We start from the raw sequence: 23294 nt of genomic DNA on the forward strand, positions 1-23294 counted from the left end.
TTTTGTCAGTAAGGGCAGACTAGGCGGGGTTAAGGTGACGTGACCAATCAAAGCTGGGGACTGCCTCCCACCCGGCAAGTTGCGGCGCGTTCTGGTAGAAATTGCAGCGAAGCTCGTTTTCTGAAGGGAGAGGAGAGCTGGGCCAGTCGCGAGCTGCGTGCTTCTCCCTCGACTCTCAGACGGTGACGCGCCGCAGAGGCTGCCACGGAGCGGTGGGGACTGTTGGTCTCTCCAGGCAGGCGGGGTTTTATTTGTATCTCCTTCACCAGACTTCTCGCTTAAAGGCTTGCGGGTGAGTAGTACCGTCCCTCTTAAGCCCATGTAGTCGCAAAGGAGGCGGCGGCGGCAGTGCCAGGTCTGCCTTGGCTTGGCTTTCTTGGAGAGGCAGAATATTTTGCCCTTCTAACCTGAGGCTGCCAGTTTCTGAAGGGCTCTGCTCCTGGGTATGAAGGGAAGGGAGGATCAGGTTTTGTGTGACTGCGCAGGAACACGAGCTGGGTCCAAGAAGTGCAGCACTCCGTATCCGGTTAAGCAAAGTGGCCAATTCTCTTGCTGGTCTTTGGTCCTGCGCCTGTTAAAGGCAGCAGGACATGCAGAAGTTTCGCAGGGGGCTGTTTCCTTAAGATGGAAAGGCAGGCTTTGGGAAAGACAGGATTTGGCCCCGCAATAATTTGAGCGTGCTCCCTGCCATTAACGTCCGCTAAGCAAATGGCACTGGCCAAGCAAGTCACGGGGATAAGAAGTCGTTGTTGTTGTTTAGTCGTTTAGTCGTGTCCGACTCTTCGTGACCCCATGGACCAGAGCACGCCAGGCACTCCTGTCTTCCACTGCCTCCCGCAGTTTGGTCAAAAGAAGTCGTAGGGAAATGTTTTCACCTGTTTTAAGGTCTGCATGCAGGGCAGGTTAGCTATTTACAGTACAGTATTCCCAACACTTGGTTTTATTTGTGGTTTTTTATATTTCAAATTGTCTTTTTAAATTGTCCAGTAACACCTTATAGACCAGCTAAGTTTGTTCTGGTATAAGCTTTCGTGTACATGCACACTTCTTCAGATACACTGAAGCAGAAGTCACCAGACTCTTATACAGTCATACCTCGGGTTACAGCCGCTTCAGGTTGCGTTTTTTCAGGTTGTGGATCACCGAAACCCGAAAGTACCGGAACGGATTACTTCCGGGTTTAGGTGGTCGCAGAAGAGCCAAATCGCAACCCATGCATCCACTGTATATAGTGGGAGGGTGGGGTGGGGTATTTCTCAGAAGGGTAGTAGGGGATGGGTGATTGGCTCAATGGGTATGGTAAACATGTTGACGACTGCATTTAGTCCTACAGGAAAAAGCAAGGGATAGTATGCAGATGACCAAAAATAGCTTTAGCGTGTGTAATGAGACAAGAATCTAATATCTCTATTCAGACCACGTCTCTCCATAGTTTTCAGTTTGGTAATAAGTTCTAATTCAGCAACTTCTCTTTCAAGTCTGTTTCTGAAATTCTTTTGTAATAAGACAGGTGCTTTGAGATCTTGTATTGAATGTCCTGGGAGATTGAAGTGTTCTCCTACTGGTTTCTCTGTCTTGTGATTCCTAATGTCAGTTTTATGTTCATTTATCCTTTGGCGTAGGGTTTGGCCTGTTTGTCCAATATAGAGAGCTGAAGGGCACTGCTTCTAACATTTTGTATGCCATCAAATGCCAGCAGTAACACACTTGAGATGAAACAGGTGTTTTCCTCCCTTCACAGCATCCCAGTTGCTAATAATTCAGTGGATGCAAGGGAATGAGGATGTGTCCCAAACTGCTCAATAGCCATGCTTGTGTGAGCATTTGCTTGTCTTATGTCATAAGAAAGGGCCTTAAATTTAAAACTTTATGTACTGAATTGTGTTTGACTCCTGTCAGAACGCGAGACTCTTAATCTCAGGGTCATGGGTTCAAGCCCCCTGTTGGGTTAAAAGATTCCTGCATTGCAGGGGGTTGAACTAGATTACCCTTGGGATCCCTTCCAACTCCAGAATTCTGGGAAACTAATTGAGTTAAAAGCGAGAAAGAAGCAGAAATATGGACTTGTAATATGGACTTACATCAGTGTAAAAGAGACTGCTCTTCCCTTTTCCAGGGGTGCTGTTTCCACCCCAGAGATTGCGGTGAGTAATAGTGCAGAAAGTTGAGCAAAGTACTCCAGGGACTCGACCAACACTGAATTTGTTTTTGTAAGGAGGAGAAGCCGGAATAGGTAGACTATTTTGAAAACATGTCTAAAATTGTCACAGTAGTCATTCTTGAGTAATCCCTACATCAGTACAATTTGATTATACTGTATTTGCAGAAAGTCTATTTGTCAGCATGTATCCCTGCTGTGCAGGCAGTCTATGGGGATTGGAATATGAAAAGCCCTAAACTGGTGTTCATTCATAGTTAACATACACAAAAATACATTTACCTTTCTGATTACTGTTGTGTTAATAAAAAAATAAGATTAGGATCTGAAAGCTGCTATAGGCATGGCCAGTGGATCTTTGTTGTTCAGATTATTTTTTTAAATAGTCAAAAGTTTGCTCTGTGTCCTGGCTATTCCATATTGTACACATGAAGCTAAGTCACATGTTTCTCTGGATAATTTCCAAAATAGAATGTAAGTTCTATATAATCAAGCTAACCTGTCATTTGCCCAGGGAAGCAGCAACAATAGGAGCAAAATATGTACAAGCATGTAGAATATGTGGTATAGGTAACAACAAATCAAGACCACCAAAACCTGTACTACTGAAGTTTGTGCTGGCAAATAAACATGTTCCCTAATATTTTCTGCTGCAGAATGTTACCTGCTTCTGAGTGTTCCCAATACAACAGAGAGTACATTTTAAAGTATCTAAATCAGAGCTTTCCAAACAGTGTGTCACGACACGTTAATGTGTTGGCTGCAGTGTGTAGGTGTGTCACATGAACATTCCCTGCACTCCTCCTGGTGCTGCAAAGGGTTAGTTTAAGCTCCGGTTTGCTAGTAAAACTGAATTTCTGTGACAAGACATGATGCATGTCCCAAAAGTGTGTCACCAGCTTGAAAAGTTTGGAAAGCTCTGATCTAAATCCACACCCTTATATTGTAGCATTTTGTAGTTTAATATGTGATATCCCATCAGACTAGCTTAACCTGCTGTGCTAGAACATGACACTTCATATTTAGCCCCTGAAATATTATCTGCTGCACTTGTATGCATGTCAGTAATTTTATTTATTACATTTATATCCTACTTTTCCCCAAAGAAGCTCAGGGCAATACACAGGGGGCTCTCACATTTTATCCTCTCAACAACACTATTGTGACAAAGAAAAAATGACTTGCCTGTGACTACCCAGAGAGCTTTAGGATTAAGCATGGATTTGAACTCAGTATCTCTGCAGTCAAAAGTCCAATGCTATATTATAGACTGCATGAACACTCTCATTGAGTTGCAGCCTTCCTGTACACAGTGGCACATTTAAGGGATCAAATCTTGGCTTGATAAGCCAAGATACAAATAACCTTCTGGTAACAGCTTTGTTTCTTCACAGGACAAGTAACCTACAGTTAACCATAGCTTCCAGTTATGTCCAGATTTGAAACTGGTTAGCAGCTTCTAAACAAGTCAGGATATAGAATCCAATGTCAAAAAATGGCATGCAATCAAGCAAAAATAATAATAGTTTCTCGGTTCAAGTGTAATGAGAAACTATGATTAAGTGAAGTTTCCTGAAGTGGGGGGAGCAGTGTGGCTACATGCAAGTGCCTGAAGCTCATGCATATCTCAGCTTCTCAAGCTGACATTTGGTTATCTGAATATGCCCAATATATTCCTAAAATGTATTCTGCTGTTAAACAAATTTGTATACAGTACTTTGTGCAAACCTTTCAGCTGGATTTTGGGCTTGCTTGGTTGCAGTGTTGCCACTTTCAACCTCAATTTCCAAGGACTAATATACAAGAAAGGAAAATATGGCTGGTGACACAAACTCTACCCCACTTGCTCCATGGCACATCATTATGTTCAGAGTTCACCATCACCTTGAGGAATTGGGTCTTGAATGTCTTCTTGTGTAGTTGCTTTTAGTTTTTTAGGTCTCCTTCAAAATTGAGAATATTTCTTTCTCTTTTAGGCCATAAATGTTTGATGTGAAATAAAACCTTGGAGCAGCAGCATGGGAAAAAGACGAACAAAGGGGAAAAACATGCCACCAGATGACTCACCGGATGTAGCAGGTATGCTTTGTAATACTGTCAATCGGTTTCATAGCTCCGAGGAAGAAAGAGTTTATACTCTTATTTCCTTGGCAGAAATGTAATATCTCAAAGGTGTTTGTCCTAGTGCAAATCAAATAATGTAGAGAACAACAGTATTTAAATTCATATTTAAGGGGCAATCTCATGATTTAATTTACAGTAGGCCTTGGACTTGCCAAAGGTTTGACTCCAGGGAAAGGTTTGCCCTTCTCAGTGAAATTTATGGGTTAACATTTACGTGTGCCCAACTCCTGTTGACTTCATTGCCTAGTTTTATCTGAATTGGAACAAAACATCTGACACTTAGCTTGGAACCCTGATGCTCTATGATCATAGTCATGATGAGAAGATTAAACAGCAGTGTAGCTTTACCCTCAGTATGAAATGGCATAATTACTTTTCTTCTCCTGCCTGAACCTCCCTGTGTAAAGACAGGTTTGTTGTGCTTGTGATCCCATTATTTCCGATTCTTAAATAAATAATATCCATTTATTCAGTTATTAAATCTCTTTTGATGGATGTATGACAAAAATAGGACATTGGAATGGGGCTTGGGAAAGGACACAGCATTAAGACCATGTCAGAAAAAAGGCAGCGATACTGGGTTATATAAGTTCATGCAGTTAAAGGAAGACGCAGGATTCTTTTAAAGAAAAAATGTTTTAAGAACAAATAAAACAGGTCTTGCTCAGAGAGCTATAGAGCTTTCATTTTGTACAAAAATTCACAAGCTCTGCTGGAAGCTTTAGTAGAGCAGCACCAGCAACTATTACTTCTTCTCACAGTTCTTTGGCTATACAGTGGTACCTCGGGTTACATACGCTTCAGGTTACAGACTCCGCTAACTCAGAAATAGTACCTCGGCTTAAGAACTTTACTTCAGGGTGAGAACAGAAATCGCGCAGCAGCAGCAGCGGGAAGCCCCATTCGCTAAATTGGTGCTTCAGGTTAAGAACAGTTTAAGGTTAAGAACGTACCTCCGGAACGAATTAAGTACATAACCAGAGGTACCACTGTATGCCTTAGGTTTTTGTTCATTTATCACCCCAGTGTCTCACAGTGCACCAAGGAAGCTACTGTGGCAGATGTAGAATTGTATCATTTTTGTTCTCAAAACAACTCTGTGAGGTAGGTTGGGTTGCAGGACAGTAATTTGCCCAAAACCACCAGGGGAGTTGCACTGTACAGCAGAGATTTGAGTGTCTCTACCCCTACACCACATTCGTTCTATTTTTTTTTTAAAAAAAATTTTTTTATTGGGTTTTCACATTTTATATAGACAAAAACAAAAACACAAAAAACAAGTAAACACATAAACAAAGAAAAAAAAAGAAAACAACAACAAACATATATACTTTCCCGAAAATGTTATTTCCTAACCCTGGTCATTGACTTCCCCCTACCCCCTCTCTTGCATCCCCATTTCCAAATTTATGTCAGCAAATTGGCATTTCCCTGTCTTAATATTAGTCCTTTTATAAAAGCAAACAAAATTAATTTTTTCTAAGTTGGACCTCAATTCCCTTCCATCGATTTCCCATTTTGTCTTGAATAATGATCTTTTTAACCAAATCCCATAATCATGAGTGTTGTTAGAACTTAATTTTTCCCTCCCTCCCATCCCCGGTTTGCGTCCCTTCCCAAAGCATGTCCAAAATAACAGTTATTAGCCCGGGTTCCTCACGTCCGAGGCCCTCCAGTCTCTTTCAGTCCCTCTCCGCCGGTCTTGTTGGTAATCCTTTATGCCAGTCGTCACATCTCGAAAGAGTTCTTTCACCATCAATCCAAAGTCTCTTCCCATATTTGCAAACAGCTGCTGAAGAGTTTCCACAAGGCATGAATCTTGAAGGTAATCAAAGTCAGAGTCTATGTGGAGGCCCCGATTATATTTCTTTATTTTAAATTCCTTAATTTCATAGACTCCCAGGGCCTCCACTTTCGTCTTCTGCATCTTTCGTGGATTTATAGTAGATTTACTCCAATAATCTCCTTGTTTGTATTCCACAGGCGTCAGCTTCTGCTCAGTATTTTCCCACATCACTTCTTCTCTTTCTTGTTTTGTCTTCTCCTCTACACATTCGTTCTAAATAATGTCCCTTTTAAATTTGCCTTGCCTTGTTGAAACTTCCCAATAGAACCTGTATGCAAGCACCTTCGCAAAGGATTGGAACAAGGTGGCCTGAAAAAGGTGTTGCAGAATGTGGACTGGAGCTCCTGCCAGGATTGCCGAACATCAGACAGTGAGACCCGTGAGAAATCTGAAGAGAAAGCAGAAGACGGACCTTCAATATGGTTATGCCTGAAATGTGGCCACACGGTATTTCTTTCCCTATAATATGCATACCAAGGGTGGGAAATGTATAATTGCTTTGTTTCATTAGCACTTAACAGTACTCCTTATAGTGGAACTATTCCTTATTGCAACTATTTGAAGGTTTCACTTTAAAAAGTTTAATTCAATAACTGTTGACTTGCAACCTTTATTGTATTTGCAACTGTTGCTATTCCAGGGCTGTGGCAGAAATTCTCAAGAAAAACATGCCATAAAGCATTATGAAACACCAAGATCAGATCCTCATTGTTTGGTTCTCAGTTTGGACAACTGGAGTGTGTGGTGAGTTTGTCAATATTCCAGTTAGAAGGCTACATGGTTTCCCCCCCAAAAGTTATTGGAATTATTATGTAACCTTTTGTGCAGTGTACCTGACTTATTTTATTTACCATTTCTGTCATGCTTTGGCTGCATACTTAGTTTTCTCTCTTCCTCCTGTATGAGGGGTTCATCTTACACCATCTTCCTATAGAAACCATTATGCAGCCCTTATTCTGAATATGTGCCAGCATACATGGAGTGCAACATATAACAAAAAAGGGAAACACTACCTAAATTCTTGTGTTGTCATACTAATTAAGCACCTTTTAATTCATCCCAAACATTCTTTCATATCTTCAGTGGTTTATCATAAATGCTTTCTATTTTCTTGAGAGGCTTCACCGCTATAGTGATTCTGCACCCCTTTCCCATCTTGCCATAGCACTTGTGTTGTAAATTGTTTATAAATATCTCTGAAACATACACAAAATCTTATACATCAGAAATTAAGGATTAAATAATACATGATAACTAGAGGCAATAATAAAGTACTAAGATTGTGTTAATCTTGTATTGATTTATTAGGAAACAAGAACTCTGCGGCTCTGTGAGACTTATAAGTGAACTTACTAGAATTTGCTGCTAATACAGATTTAATTCCTTGATTTATACAATATATCAAGTTTAGTCTTAAAAATTGCTGTATTTGTCTACTGTGCAAAATTGTTTGTCATAGACAACAGCTTCTGAGAACTTAATAGCTGGACATTTTATAGTAAAGAAATGCAAAATTCTAGCTGATTTTATATATATATATATATATATATATATATATATATATATATATATATATATAATATATATAATATATAATATATTATATATTATATTATATAATATATAATATAATATATATATATAATCATATGCGGAGTCGAAGCTAGCCTGACCAAAATCGACCCAGATGAAGCCAATAAAATCAGACTTGAAGTCACCAACATCCTCTGCTCCAGCAAACCACCCAGAAGCAATTTACACAAAGAAGAACAGAAAGCACTCACCAACCTGAGGAAAGACAACAACATAATCATTCTCCCAGCAGACAAAGGCAACGCCACTGTTGTGATGAACACATCGGACTACCAAGCAAAACTATCAAATCTACTCCAAGACCCTACCTACCAACCTATAAAAACAGATCCCACCACCTATCTGGAAAAAACCACCAAATCCAAAATAAAAGCCTCTCCTATCAGTGAAGAAATCCAGCTAAGAATCATCCCCAGAGAAAAATCATCCAGATGCCCCAAACTCTACGGTCTCCCCAAGATACACAAAGAAGGAACACCACTCAGACCAATAGTCAGCTCCATAGGCTCACCTCTACAAAATCTCGCTAAATTTCTCGCTAAGCAACTTCAGCCCTATGCAGAATCCATCGCTTCACACGTTACTAACTCCTTCCAGTTCATAGAAACAATAAAGAAACAATACCTACATCCCGATGACCTACTTGTGAGCTTCGATGTTGTATCTCTCTTCACTCAAGTGCCCATTAATGAAGCCTTGACAGCCATTCAAAACAAATACAACCCCCCCAAATACATCCTGGACCTGACCAACCACTGCCTAACCAACACGTACTTCATCCACAATGGACAAAGATACAAACAGATAGAAGGAGCACCCCTCTCACCGGTCATCGCAAATTTGTACATGGAACACTTTGAAACCAATGCTTTAGACAAGTCAGAACACAAACCCAAACTTTGGCTCAGATATGTTGACGACACCTTTGTAATTTGGCCACACGGGAAAGAAAAACTAGATAGCTTCCTCACACATCTCAACAGCCTACACCCCAAAATACAATTCACTATGGAAATAGAAGACAACAACCAACTCCCCTTTCTTGACGTCCTAATCTACAAAAAACCTGATGGCTCCCTAGGACACACTATCTACCGGAAAAAAACACACACCAACCGCTACTTACATGCACAATCACACCACCACCCTGCACAAATAAACTCCGTAGCCAAGACTCTCATCTCCAGAACCAAACGCCTGGCTGACAAAGACCACTTGACAACTGAGTTACAGAATCTCTCAAATGTGTTAATCGCCAATGGATACCAGAAAAACAGGGTTACGAAGCTAATCCAAAAAGAAACACCCCCCAAAAACCAAGACACAGAAGAAAACAATGGCATGGCCCTCCTTCCTTATATCAAGGGCACTACAGACAAAATCAGCAAAATCCTCCATAAACACAATATCAAAACAGCCTTCTGCACCAACCAAAAAATAGCCAATATCCTCAGAAACCCAAAAGACAAAATCCAGCTGGAAAACCAAGGGGTCTATGAAATACCCTGCAAAGTCTGCCCAGCCACGTACATTGGACAAACAAACAGACGAATAAATGCACGTATCGCAGAACACAAGAATGCCGTCAAAAAAGAAGAAAAAACTTCCTCTCTTTTCCAACACATGAAAGAAACAGGACATGAAATTAATTTTGCAGATTCCAAATTGCTCTTTAACATGGAACATCACCACAAGAGAATAATCATGGAAGCCATCGAGATAGAGAAACACCCTCACAACATGAACAAGCGTGACGACACGTCCCGCCTGCCAGACATCTGGAAATTAGCCCTCCCCACAAAAACCGACACCAGAACCAGAGGCACACAGAACGCCGTCACCAATCAACCACACCAGACCCAAACCCAGACCCTCTCCACAGACATATTACAGACTCCATCCAGTAGCCAAACTATAGTGGCACCTCCGGATGCTGCACCCCCCTGCAATCCCTACACAGATCTGGCTGGCACAAGGCACAAAACCATAGCTCGCCCCTATACACGAAGCCAAGCCAGAGCACAACTTAATGCAGCACAGCCATCTTCTCAGAAAAACTCTTCACAAGCTCAAGAGGTCAAGACACGAAAGCTTTAGCAACTAATCTACACTTAATGACCCACCCAGTGATATTCTGAATACCACTCATGAAATCACCCAAGATATCCCTCAAGTAATTAAGGAACAAAAGAAGAAAAGGCACACTAATCTAGGAACTTCCTCTTTGCCCAGAACGTTGGAGGCTATACACCACACCCCTCAACAGTATTTATAGGAACTCAAACACCAGACTCTGCTCTGTTCCAGTAACAAGAAGCCGATAGCACCAGCCTGAAGATGACGAGTGAGACCTCGTCGAAACGTCGCACAGACACCCCGACTCTTACACGGGAAGACACCCGAAGACACCAAAACCTGCATTCCTGTACCCGTGAAAATCTACGAAAGCATATATATATATATATATATATATATGGATCGGATAACCACTTTCATATCATATGTGAATACAAATTTAGTTTGAAATGTATCTACATCATGATATGCACTTTATTTTGAAGCCAGCTGCACTGGGCTTCTGGGTGTTTTTTTTATTTATCTTCTTTTCTCCTTTTTGTGGACGCAGGTGCTATTTGTGTGACAATGATGTGCCATACAATAGTAATGGTCAATTGGGCCAGCTTGTGGACTATGTTAGAAAACAAGCACATGTGAACATGCAGAATACAGGTAAGTTCTGACATCATTGGGATGTGCCTACTGATTTAGAAATTGATGGGTTCTTTGTTCACTGTCACCTTCCAGACTAGAATGTACTAGAAATGTCAATTTACCTTTGTTATCTGTAGCAATGAATAGACCCTAGGAGGTCTAGCTTTTCTCTGAGTAGTATTAGTAATTGCTGCATTCTAACATCTCTCGGTTTATTGCATTTTGAAACACAAAATGAATTGTTTTTATTTCAGCATCAAAAGAAGAAGAAAACAAGCCATTGGAAAACAAAAAAATAAAGGACCACCGAAATGAGGAAGAGAGGGAGAAAAAAGAGATATTGATGAAGGACAACAAACTTCATTTAAATGGCAATGCAGAAGTGACAGTGAAGGGCCTCAGTAACCTGGGGAATACCTGTTTCTTTAATGCAGTTCTGCAGGTATGATGGAGATTCCTAGCAATTCCTAGATTTCTCATCTCACCCAACCCCCAACAGGAGCTTCATTGCTTACCAGTTCTGTTTCTTGACAAATATCAAGTTGCAAGCTCTTATCTTTTAAATCCCTGTATAGCCAGTATGATGAAATGTATTATCCTGAATGCATTTGTCTGATTGCTGGGGAACAAAACTTCTTAGGGTAGGCTTTGTCCTGAATGCCAATAGCGTGAATTGGACAAGGGGAAAATTTTTGTGGGAAAATGTCATTTTTCTTGCTGACAATCTTGTTCGCTGCCTTTATTTGAATAAATTGTGGTCTCAAAAGGATTTTGAACATAAGGAAATAAGTTTCTAGGTATGACTGTGAGTTCCCAGACGTGTTAATCATTGACTCTAAAAAAATTTCCCTGCAGAACTTATCACAAACACCAGTTCTGAGAGAGCTGCTAAAGGAGGTTAAAATGTCGGACTTGGCAGTTACACTTGAACCACCAGAATTCTCAATAACGGTATGTTAGCTATTGTTTTATGGTTTATTAAAAATTTTAAGAGGTGGATTTAAGCAAGCTTTACCAAAAAGCCTGTGTCTGAATTTTGGGGATGGCCAGGTCAGTTGACGCAGTGGCCTGCTTCAGATGCAATGGCTTAGTGCTATATGAATGAGCCCCAGGCTCATTTACTACTTCATCCTGCTCCTGTGTTATAATGCTGAAGATATCAGAAGCTTTCATTTCAGTTTCTAGCTAACCACAGTTGAGCATCATGTCCAAACCTGAACAGATGTGTTTAGCCTTAATTAGTTTCAGAAAACAAACCCATGATAGCTGCTTTTCAACCCCTTGACCCATGTCCCAGGCATTTTCTTTCCTCATGGTTCCCTAACCCTCATGACTAGCTGTGTGAAGGAGAGGGGCAGAAATTCCCATTGTGTGGCAATTCTTTTGCTAGTGCTGTGCTGGATACAGGCTACAAAAATACACACACATCTTGCTGAGGGCAATCCAGATGTTTTTCTATATCGCTTCAAATGAATGAATGGCAAATTACTTTTTAAAATGTATGTAATACAAATGTTCTCTTTGTGTGGTGTTCAGGAACCCATGATAGTTACACTTGATCAGCCAAGACCTCTTACACTAGCCATGTGTCAGTTTCTGACAGAAATGCAAGAGACTAAAAAAGGAACTGTGACCCCCAAAGAACTCTTCTCTCAGATCTGTAAAAAGTGAGTATCTGCCTGAGTTGTAATGTTAATATTGAAAAGCTTATATAAAACAGTGAATTGCATATATTGGTTGGTGTATAGAGCAATTTGATTAGGTTAAGGCATTTTAAGTTTTATTTCTTCCTGTACATCATGAGATGTTAGCATTGTCTTATAAATACTTGAAGCTGAAAACAGGCTTCATGTCCACATGTCTCAGTTTCAGTCATGATTAGTTTATGCCACAATGACCAAGAAAAGGCCTACAGATTATGGATTGCTGGGAATAAAACAAATCACAACCCCAGGTTTGGACATAACCCCAAGCCAGGGATCATGACTTGTTCCCCTGAAGGAATGGGTTTCCCAAACCCCAAAACTGACTGTGCAGGCAGTTTCTAAACTGCACCAAAATCCCCATTTCTCCTTAGCTAAAATGTACGTACGCCAACGTGGTTGGGCTCCTAGGGGAGGAGTGAGAGGGTGCCTGGAGGGTATATATACTGCATGAAACTTGTCATTTCTTTGGACTTGCTGTGGACTCACCACGCAAGTGCCTTCTGCTATCCGGAGAGCAGAATAAATTCTTTCTTTGAACCAACTCGGTGTCATTTTGACTTCCTTCCTCCTGTCACGGAGCAACGCAGACCCAATCGGTGAACTCCAATAAGGCTACATTTCTTGGTGCGTTGGCCGGGAATCCGCGTTCTCCGAGGACAGGACAAAGGACAGAGACGTCACTGCTAAGCGAACAGCTGGGTCGGCGTTGGTGGCTCCAAGCGTGCACCCTGCCATTTCTAGGGGGAGCTCCCACGCCGTACCTGAGTGGAGACGCAGCAGAGACGGAAGAAAGAGACAGCAGCTGCACGGGGAAAAGGGTGCCCAAGGGAAGGGTAAGGTAGGCTCCACAGCTTGTTTTGTGGGAGTCAGGGGTTTGATCAGCCCCGCCCAGTAGGAGCAGTAGGGTGCCGCTGGGTTCAACCAGTAGAGAGCAGTAGTGTGCCACTGGTTTGCCGGTAGAAGAGCAGTAAAGTGCCACCGGCTTTGGGAAGTTTATGGGTAAAGGGGATTGGGGAGGTGCATGGGGTTTGTATGTGTATGGGGGTTTGTATGTATGTGTATTTATTTGTGTATGGGGACACTCCAGTGAATGTTTTGAGTGGATGAGCCGTTGGGGCTCAGAGCCACTGACGAAGCGAAGTGTGGTCCTTGTAAGGTGCGGTTCCTAGCAACGCGAGTCCGTCTAGGCCACTAAGAGGACGCGGAGAAAGGTGACTGGGTGAGAAACAACTCTAGGTGGACGGAGTGTCTTAGGGTTATGGGGGGAAAAAACAACAACAAACAGCAAACTAACCCCCTTGCAGTGTTTGTTCTTTTTGGACAATTGGAAATGTCAAGCTACAGTTGAAAAAAAACCCTTTAAGCTCCTTTCTGTATTCTGGCAGTGACCAGCATAGGTGTGTCCAGTTGGCTTGTATTGTATTGCCAACATGTGGGGTCCGGGAAAAAAAAAAAAGATATGTGCTCTGCAGAGGCGCGCCAGGAATAGAACCCTGCATGAAGGGGTTCTCAATTCTGCCACATTCACTGTGCTGCATGTTAGGGGATTGGGAAACAGACCTTAAAACACCTAGAATCTTGCAGAGTACAAGTATAAAAAGGGATTATTTGGTCTTTAACACTAAAAGTGACATGAGTTGCTCATGAGGTCAAAATTTTCATGTTAAAGGTGAGAAGGTTTCAATTACTAATACAATCATGTAATCATGTACTGGTTTCAGAATTTGAATGTCATCAATTCACTGTGCTTTGAGCTACCTGGTATCTTAATGTTTTTGTTAATAAGTTTGTTTCTTATTGACTCTGTTGCATAAGGTACCCTGAGTGATTTAGAAACCACTTGTTAAATGTTGATCAAAAGTAAAAATGTACAAATGTATGGGAAAAGGTAGTGTTGTCAAAAGGGATGGGGTTTTAAATCCCATGTTCAGACAGATGAGAAGAGAAGTGAGAGGGTTACGGGGGACAAAGCAGTAAATCATCCCCCTTGCAGTGTCTGTGTTTAACACAGAAACAAAGACGCTATGCAGCCCCACCCATGATTAGGAGGAGCAAAGCAACCAAGATCACGACATTCATGGTAAACCATTACCAAGGCCAGTGGTATCGATTTCTAATTAGACATGCAAAGGATTATGCTGTACATTTATTTAAGAAAATGACATGTTTGATCTTAATGATGAGTGCCAAAATTATGTAAGGAACAATAAAACAAAACAAGTTTCTTTTTTATAACTTCCTAGAATAATGTAAAAAACAAAAGGAGATCTGTTAAATGATGTGAGCCATTGTTTTTCCCTACCAAGTTATTTCCCCACTTTTTATATGTTTCTATGTCCTTACTGTAATATTTTGAATTTAAATCTTCATCCTTTATGTTGTTATATTTAACAGAGCTATACGATTTAAAGGTTATCAACAGCAAGACAGCCAGGAACTGCTTCGCTATTTATTAGATGGGATGCGGACAGAAGAAATCCAAGTAAGTATCTAGTACAGAATGTCTGCAGCCTGGAACTCCCTTTCCTCTTAGCGCACAAAGAGCATTGAGGAGAATGGTGGGGCAGAGCAAAGGTCAAGTGAGTGGTTCAGCCCCACCGAGCCATCCACTGCTGCTTACTGGGAAAGGTGTCTGTGCTTAATTCTGAGTAAATATGCATGAAATTGGGCTGTCACAGAATCAGAAATGTGAAAAAATATGTGTATATTAATTATAATGGAGAGTATTTATTTCATGACACCTTTCAGTATTGGCAGATGTGCCCATAGGCCCCAAACGCTTGGAAACCCCTGCTTTATAATACCAGAATATGTAGAGTAGCTATCTGTTTCTACTGTTAAGGTGGTGATTAAACTTGATGTTTAGTAGAATAAACAACAACAAAAATGTTTAGCTTTGTTACAATTTACAATTATATATATTTCTAGCGTATTTCTGCTGGAATTTTTAAGGCACTCAATAATTCTACTGATAAAGAAAATGAAGAACTAAAAAAGAAAATTAAAGGTAATAACTTCTATCAGTTCCTCACCTTGGGCATTGTTTCTTTATTACTTTTGGTATCCAAAGAGTTACATATGAAACATATGCATATTCTGCCCTATCACAACCACAAAAAAGGCTGCTGAGGATTCTCCAGAAAAGGATGTGATAAGTGCCAGGGGAAATTATTGGGGAAATTAATTTTCTTCCTGCCTTATGTGCATGCAGAGGTGCTTTCCACTCACACCAGATCCTTGTTGATAAATAAATAACTGAAAGTTGCATCAAAATTGCTTGGCAGTCGAAAGCACTTTCAAAAGTGGGTTGTGATATGGGGAAGTGGGGCTGTTTCATGTGTTTAATAATTCCAGTGGACATGAGCATATGCTTTGGATCTTTTTCGATTCCAACCCATCTATTCACTGGAGAAAAACAATAATTAATATATAGAATGTTCACCGTACCATTGGGAACTATTATTCAACTCCATGTCACTTCTCCTTTCCTAAGGAGCTATAATGTCTTCATGATGCTCATTGGTTGGGAGTGGGGCTATCATCTTGTTCAACTCAGTGTAGCTCTTAATACAATAACATCCTCAAATTAAGATAAAGTTTTAATGCTTTCTTTTAATATTTCAGAGTATGAAAAGGGAAAGGTGACACTGAGCTTTGTGGACCGTATTTTTGGTGGAGAATTAACAAGCACAATCATGTGTGAGGAGTGCCAAACTGTAAGTGGCTTTCCTTTTTGATATAACCTAAATAGCTTATAAATTTGGTGGCAAGCAGAATGACACAAGGGCTCTCTTTGCTGTTGCTGACTTGAGATTTCTATAATGACCTACATCCCAGACACTACCTTTGATGGGGGAATGAAGTGTGCATGAGTATATCCTATAGTTCTACGAGTGTTCTTGCAGAATTGGAAATCGTATAAGCTGGAGGAGCTGCTGTATAAGATTTCCAGTCACCTATTGGCTTTTACTTGTAATTCCAAAAAAATGTTGGTATTTACATTCAGGTGAAAGAATAGAGCAATAATAGCAGCCCAGTCTGCTTTTGTATCTCGCTTTGCTATTTTCAAGAATGGGACTTCTTATCCTTCTTTGGCACCTAATCTTAGCTTTGAGCACTCTCTCTCACTCACAGCACTGGGATCCCCCACCCCTCGAAGCTGGGGATTATTTTTCAATAAACTTATTTTCACATAACTGAAGATATAATGGTTTTTCTTAAACTCAGGCAATTTTTCTAATACTATGATAAAATGTGTATTTCAGATTTCGTTAGTGCACGAGTCATTCCTTGATTTGTCGCTCCCTGTCTTAAATGAGGTAAGATCATATTGCTTTTGTTTTTAGGCTGTTGTGCTCATGGAATGACTTCGTTTGTGCATCAAAACTTCCCTTCCCTCTGTTTCCCCCACATGCTTCCCACAACTCCCCCAGCCCTCCAGAGCAGATGGTGGGGGGTTCAGCGAGAGGAGTGGGAGGAGAACTTCAATTGTTCAAACAGAAGTCATTCTACAGTTGGTATCCTTGTGCTCACAGAAGAGCTTTTGATCTAGTAGACATCTTTGTTAAAAGAAGAGGAAGGGAAGCAATTTTTGCCAATTCCTCCTCCAGCCCCAAGAATCCCCTGAAAATCATTTCCAAAAAGCAGGAGACCCTCCAGAACAGCATGGAAGATAGCATAGGATTGCAGAAGAGAGAATAATATGAAATTGATTTCCATCTTCTGTCAGTAGCAGAGGCATCCACTGAATGAAAGTTCTGCATATATGAGGAGAGGGGTTGCTGATTCCCCCCACCCATCAGCATAGGTGCTGTGTACTTCAAGGGACATGCTTCGAGAAAGTCTTCAGTTTTTTTAGGGAGGGTGGGACAGTGAAGTGTGCAGTAAGAGAATTTCCAAAATCAGGCATGCAGCTGTACAAATTTATATGTGTACTACCATTTATTACATTTTATGGGTGCTTGCTCTCAAGCCCATCACTTATATGGGGTTCCTAAAAAGCTAATGGAGTAAACCATTCCTCCCTGCTAAAACAGCAGGGACGAGGATCCTTTACGCCTCAAGAAATTGTCCAACTCCCATAAGCCCAGCAGGTGGTCAGAAATGTAGTCCAGCAACATCGGCAGCAGTGCTTGGCATGCTGGTTTCTCCTGCCTTCATCAGTGAGATAGTATGTAAAGGAAAGCCCTACCCATTGTTCTTAAATTTGTTATGAACAGTAGAAATATCCAGCTGAATATTCCCTTTCCCCCCCCCCCATCCTGTTTTCCTTTGTTCATTTGATGTGCCAGTCTCAACCCAAATATTGGGGTTGACGTCCCACCATGTCTCTGAACTGTTTATCGCTTTCTTTTTAAGGGTGGCAAGAAAAAACCCAATAATAATAATAGTAATGTTAGAAAGATGCAGGAAAAAGAGATTGAAGATGATGAAGACAACACAGGGAATGATTGTTATTTCAAGGAGAGAGAGGAGACTCCTGGTACAAGTAAGCATCTCCTGAAAAAGGCAAAGAAAATGGCCAAAAAGCAATCAAAGGTTAGTATAGTAGCAAAGCAGAAAGCAGTTCTGTACACTTACCTCTTATATACGGATGGTTGAAGAGTTGCTACTAGTACTGCTCTGAGCATTATAGGGTGTTGGTAGGGGAGTTACTTGTGTGCATAAAATCTTGTGTGTATCCAGTAAAGAGATGCTTACTATGTGTATGTGAGCATTCAAAACCTGATAGCAGCCTGTGCTTTGCATATATCTGATCCTACCTTTCTACAGCAGAACTTTATCCCTCCTTCCAATCCCAAATATCCATTTGTTTCTTGAAGCATCCCAGTGGAAATAGCCATCTCCTACTCTTGTGCAGCTAGCTGCTTACTCCTGTTTTACACAGCCTTTGTTTTTCTCCCATCTCCTGCTGTTTGCGTGTCTGTTTAACTTTTAAAGACTTCATCACTGCAGAATCACATGACAGTCGCGGATCACCTAACAAACATATTACGCTGCAATGTAGCCATATAACTGATAGTGAACACAGGCCTCTTACTGCTCTTATTCTGAATAGAATAGAAGGTATGCATCCCTGTTTCCCAGGCATTAAGGCCAGTGCTCTATCTTGCCAGATTGCACTGGCTGTTTCATTGCTCATCTGGACTGTGTAGCAACATTTTCACCCCAGTCCAGTTTTTAAAGTTGAGCATGGTTTTATGTGACTAAATGCATATATTTGTACTGCATTACTTTCCGATAGGCATCCCCATCCACATTCTGTATCTGCTAACCAAGTGTTGAGAGAGCACTGGCATTATTCTAGCCAACATGGCAAATTGTCAAGGAGATTGCTCATTTGTAAAATGGTGGAATATCTGCTCTTAAAACAGCAGTGAGGACCACCCTTGTTCAGCTTCCATTAGCATTGGCCAGAATGGCCAGTGATGAGGGATGATGGGAGGGGGCGGTGTAGCCAAGCATTAGTAGAGCCACAGGTTCCCATCCCTGCCTTAGGTGCTTCCTTCCCACAAATTGTTGTAAATCCCTTATTTTTACCTGTTGTTTTAAGTTCCTTTGGCTGAACTACCGAACTATTTCATCTACACCAGATCATGGTTTGTCCTTAAGTTTGAAGATAGCCTTACTGTTTACAGCTCGTAAGAGCATCTATATGTAAATTACAGTGGTGCCCCGCAAGACGAACGCCTCGGAAGACGAAAAACTCGCTAGACGAAGGAGTTTTTGTTTTCTTAGCCGCTTCGCAAGACGCATTTCCCTATGGGCTTGCTTCGCAAAACGAAGCTTGCCCCGCAAGCTCCGGGGATAGCGGGGGAGCGCAGCAGGTCTTCCCCGCTGTCCCTGGACCTCTTTTGAAGCAAGGGGCGGCGGGGAGAAGATCGCTTCTCCCCGTTGCCAGCCCCACAATCTCCGGGGACAGAGGGGAAGGCCCGCGCGCCTTCCCCTCTGTCCCCGGACCCCTTTTGAACCAAGGGGCGGCAACGGGGAGAAGCGATTCTCCCCGCTGCCCCTTCCCTTGCTTTAAAACAGGTCCGGGGACAGAGGGGAAGGCGCGCGGCTCTTCCCCTCTGTCCCCGGACGGTCTCCATAGGAACGCATTGATTGATTTTCAATGCATTCCTATGGGAAACCGTGCTTCGCAAGACGAAAAACTCGCAAGAAGAAAAAACTTGCGGAACGAATTAATTTCGTCTTGCGAGGCACCACTGTAACTTGGAAGTTCAGTTTATACCAAACTTAAATGCCGTATCATTTTATATATCTCTGTGCAGCACAAATTAGGATAACTGTCCTTTTGGTACCCTTAATTTCTTGTATTTCCTTTGACAGAACCAACGCCGCCAACAAAAAATGCAAGAAAAGGTAATCCCACTAACAGATATCTGTGCCACTGAAAAAACGGAAGGTGATCATGATTGCAGCAGTGAAACTGTAGGAAATTATTCTGAGGGTACTAGCCTAAAACAAGACGAGGAGTCATGTAACCCATGTGAAGAGCAGTGCCTGGATCAGAAAGAGAGTATGAATGAGCAAGAGGGAACATCTGAAGTACAGAATGCTGAAGTACAGAATGAAAATACAGGAAGTTCTGACCAAGAGGCAAACAATGAAGCCACAATGGCTGTTACCACAGAAGGCTTGGTTTCTGCTGTACAGTGTATTAATAAACGTGACAATCCGCTTGCCAAACACGATAGTCTTGATGAAGATGAGGATATTATCAACGGCTTTAACAAATTAGCTTTGGATGAAGAGCCTAGTGACGATTCAGAAAGCTTGAATGATCTTCACGATTCTGAGACAAAAATGTATGAAGTAGTAAATGAGGATCCAGAAACAGCATTTTGTACCCTTGCAAACAGAGAAGCTATGAACACAGAAGAAGGTTCAGTGCTTCATTGCTTATATCAGTTCACTCATAATGAGAAACTTTGTGAGAACAATAAACTGCTGTGTGATGTATGCACACAGAGGCAAGTTTGTGGACCAAAGACCTCTGGAAAAAGTATGCTCTTAAATATTTTCTTACCATGTCAGCCTAGCATATATGACTTCACAGGGAGGGAAGTAGGAAGTGTGTGTATAGCTGTTATAAAGGCATAGACAACTGCATATAGTAGTGTCCTAAGTAATCCTAGAGAATTGGAGATAGTTGTTTAGAGTGAGTATACAATTTGGCTGAAGTTGTATTTTTGAAAACTAATCACATAGTGACAAAACTGAATGGGAGTAGCAGCTTTGATATTTGTTTATTCAAAAACAGTTTTTTCCCAGATGTTTTGGACCACAGTTCCCAAGCTTCCAGTTGGACTGATAGGAGTTGTAGTCAAAAACATCTTCAAGGTACAAAGTTGGTAAAGGCTGGTATACATTAATTTGTTTGTATTTTGAATATTACATATTTATAAAGGTCATTGTGAAAAACTCTATGAAGCGTGAGCTCAGAATAAATTGAGCTGTTTTCAGTCAAAGCAGTAAAAGTTTTAGCATGCCTGAAGTCTCAAATTATGTGATCCGTTATATTGCGTTAGAACAATTCCATGACAGCGTTCTTTAAAATCTAATAAATCTTTTTTTCCCCTTTTGTTCTGCAGATGTCAAGAAACATGTATACACTAATGCCAAAAAACAAATGCTTATTTCTCTCGCTCCTCCAATTCTAACACTTCATTTAAAAAGATTTCAACAGGTATAAATGTTTCTGTAAAATAAGTTTTAAGTCCTTGGCTTCATCATTGTAAGCAGCGTTGCTAACAGGAAAATACTCGAGAGAGAAACTGGGAAAATTCTTATTGCCATATTACAATTATATTTGAGATATAAAAGAAATAATTTAAATTTATAAGAATTCTTGTCTTGAAGATCAGAAGCTTTGTTCTTAAATCACTAGATTGTGTCATTTGTATGCATTTTATTCGACACTGTCTCTGCTCTCCTTCTAGACTGGATATAATCTCCAAAAAGTGAACAAGCACATAAAATTTCCTGAAGTAATGGACTTGGCTCCTTTCTGCTCAGTTAAGTGCAAGGTAAGCAAAGAGAAAGTCTATTTAAATTTCCACCATTTTTCACTAGCCTATTTCTCATGCAGAAGAACAGCTTTAAAAAGTCAGCTCACACAAGTTTAACTTGTGTGCATAAAATCTTGTGTGTATCCAGTAAAGAGATGCTTACTATGTGTGTGTGAGCATTCAAAACCTGATAGCAGCCTGTGCTTTGCATATATCTGATCCTACCTTTCTACAGCAGAACTTTATCCCTCCTTCCAGTCCCAAATATCCATTTGTTTCTTGAAGCATCCCAGTGGAAATAGCCATCATTGTCTCAAACTCAGTACATCAAAGACCCAACCTTTTCTCTGAAACCCACCCCTCATAATTTCTGGCTTCTGCCTTCCCTTGAGTGCCCCAGTGTGACCTTAAAGTAAGCCTAATGTGATGAGGGTGACTGGTTTGTAATAACCATATTTCTCTCCTGGCCATCATGCTGTATCTTTCATTCTAGATCTGACTCATTTAATTGTGAGCTCTATGAAAACAAGTTATTCTAGTTCCCCCATATACTAGATAGCCCATAGACACTGCTTTTGGGGTAAGATGATCCCCTGGTATTCCCTCAGTCCTGGACCACTAGGCTTCTATCAGCACCTAAAATAAACACTTTGCCCTGTTCAAATACATGCTGCTGAACATTCTTAGGGCTCACCCACACTACTTTGTTTTTGATAGCCAGGTTGCTCACTGGGGAAAGATGGGTCTGAGCACAAAACATGTCATGGCCTAACCATACTGGCTACCAATTAGTTTCTGGGCCTAATTCAAATTGCTGGTTTTGACCTATGAAGTCTAAAGGGGCTCAGGGCTGCACTACATCAGACTGCCTCTCCCCACGTGAACCAACCTAAGCCCTATGCTCTCACTTGAGGCTCTTTTCTCTGTGGGTGATAACACATGCCTTTGCAGTGGTGCCCGCTTTGCCCAAGGAGGTATGCTTAGCATCATCACTCCTTTTTTAGGTGCCAGGCAAAAATATGGGTTATTCACCTAGGCTTTTGATTGTAATTTTCGTGGGGTGGGATCTATTTAGATATGATTTGTGTATTTTGGGCTGTTTTATCCTTTAATTTTTAGTCTCATTCTTAGCCAAATTGTTTTATTATTCACCTTTTTCTATGTTTTTGTTTGAAATGCTCCTTTTATTAATAGATAAATGCTGTCCCTTATAGTGTTTCCTGTTTAATTGTTTAATTAGCTGAGCTTAGTTATAATGAAAAGATAATTGTATACTAGTGTGGAAGAATGACCAAACGTTACGATTTTTGCTGATGCATTATAAAATCAACCTTCTTGAAGTATTTTGGATATATTGTTTTCACAGAATGTTGTAGAGGGCAGTTCAAGAGTATTGTACTCTTTGTATGGTATTGTTGAGCATAGTGGCACCATGAGATCTGGTCACTATACTGCCTATGTGAAGACGAGAGCTACTAACAACCAACTTTCTGATCTTGTCCTCCATGGCAAGATTGGACAAAGTAAGTAGCACCAGTGTTTTTACCCTAGATGACCAATGTAAAATTACTTTCTTGCTAAATTACTGGAATTTAATGACACACCTCTTTTTTTCTGTTCAGCTTCAGAGACTGAATCATCCAAAGGACAATGGTTTCATATTAGTGATACACATGTGCAAGCAGTGCCTCTAGCCAAAGTGCTGAATTCACAAGCATATCTTCTATTCTATGAAAGACTACTGTAAATGAGCCATTTTCTTTTACAGCTGATTTGAAACCAAGGAAAGTTGCACCCCAAAAAAAAAAAAAAAAGCTATCATGTTCAATTAACTTGATCCTCAATCTACACTGGTTTTGTCTTACCCACATCTGAACAGAACTTACATGCTTTTAAATAAAAAATAAATGTTTTATCTAACATGACTTTAAATGTGACATTTTTACCTCTTTCACAAACATTCTAGTGCTAAATGGATGCAGAAGTAGGGCTCTTGTTCTCTTAAAAGTAGGCACAACATTTTGCCGAGGGCCACATGTAACTAAGGCTATTAATACACATGCACCCATTTACTTCCCAACAGCAACACAGAAGTGTTGGAGGAATCGGGAGCAGTGGAAGTTAAAAGGTGCTCTTAATGT

At 40.8% G+C, this 23294-nt stretch overlaps 1 protein-coding gene across 1 annotated transcript; it reads left to right on the forward strand.

The window, feature by feature from the left end:
• Positions 1-109: 109 nt before the first annotated feature.
• On the forward strand, positions 110-23073 carry USP16 (ubiquitin specific peptidase 16). The gene is made up of 18 exons (XM_082220743.1): positions 110-292; positions 4135-4237; positions 6394-6575; positions 6769-6872; positions 10348-10451; positions 10688-10875; positions 11289-11384; positions 11970-12100; positions 14534-14621; positions 15068-15146; positions 15764-15855; positions 16405-16458; positions 17498-17677; positions 19472-20147; positions 20737-20831; positions 21085-21171; positions 22520-22676; positions 22776-23073. The coding sequence occupies exons 2-18, from the start codon at positions 4177-4179 to the stop codon at positions 22898-22900; spliced, it is 2499 nt and encodes an 832-aa protein (XP_082076869.1). The 5' UTR covers positions 110-292; positions 4135-4176; the 3' UTR covers positions 22901-23073.
• The last annotated feature ends 221 nt before the right edge of the window (positions 23074-23294 follow it).

Source organism: Podarcis vaucheri (assembly GCF_965113315.1).
Source record: "Podarcis vaucheri genome assembly, chromosome: 4".
Taxonomy (NCBI): domain Eukaryota; kingdom Metazoa; phylum Chordata; class Lepidosauria; order Squamata; family Lacertidae; genus Podarcis; species Podarcis vaucheri.

Coding starts and splice junctions, on each gene's coding strand:
- USP16 (XM_082220743.1), top strand. CDS start 4,177: ATGGGAAAAAGACGAACAAAGGGGAAAAACATGCCACCAGATGACTCA. Junction 10,452..10,687: donor TGTGAACATGCAGAATACAG/GTAAGTTCTGAC, acceptor TTTTTATTTCAG/CATCAAAAGAAGAAGAAAAC. Junction 22,677..22,775: donor CCATGGCAAGATTGGACAAA/GTAAGTAGCACC, acceptor TTTTCTGTTCAG/CTTCAGAGACTGAATCATCC.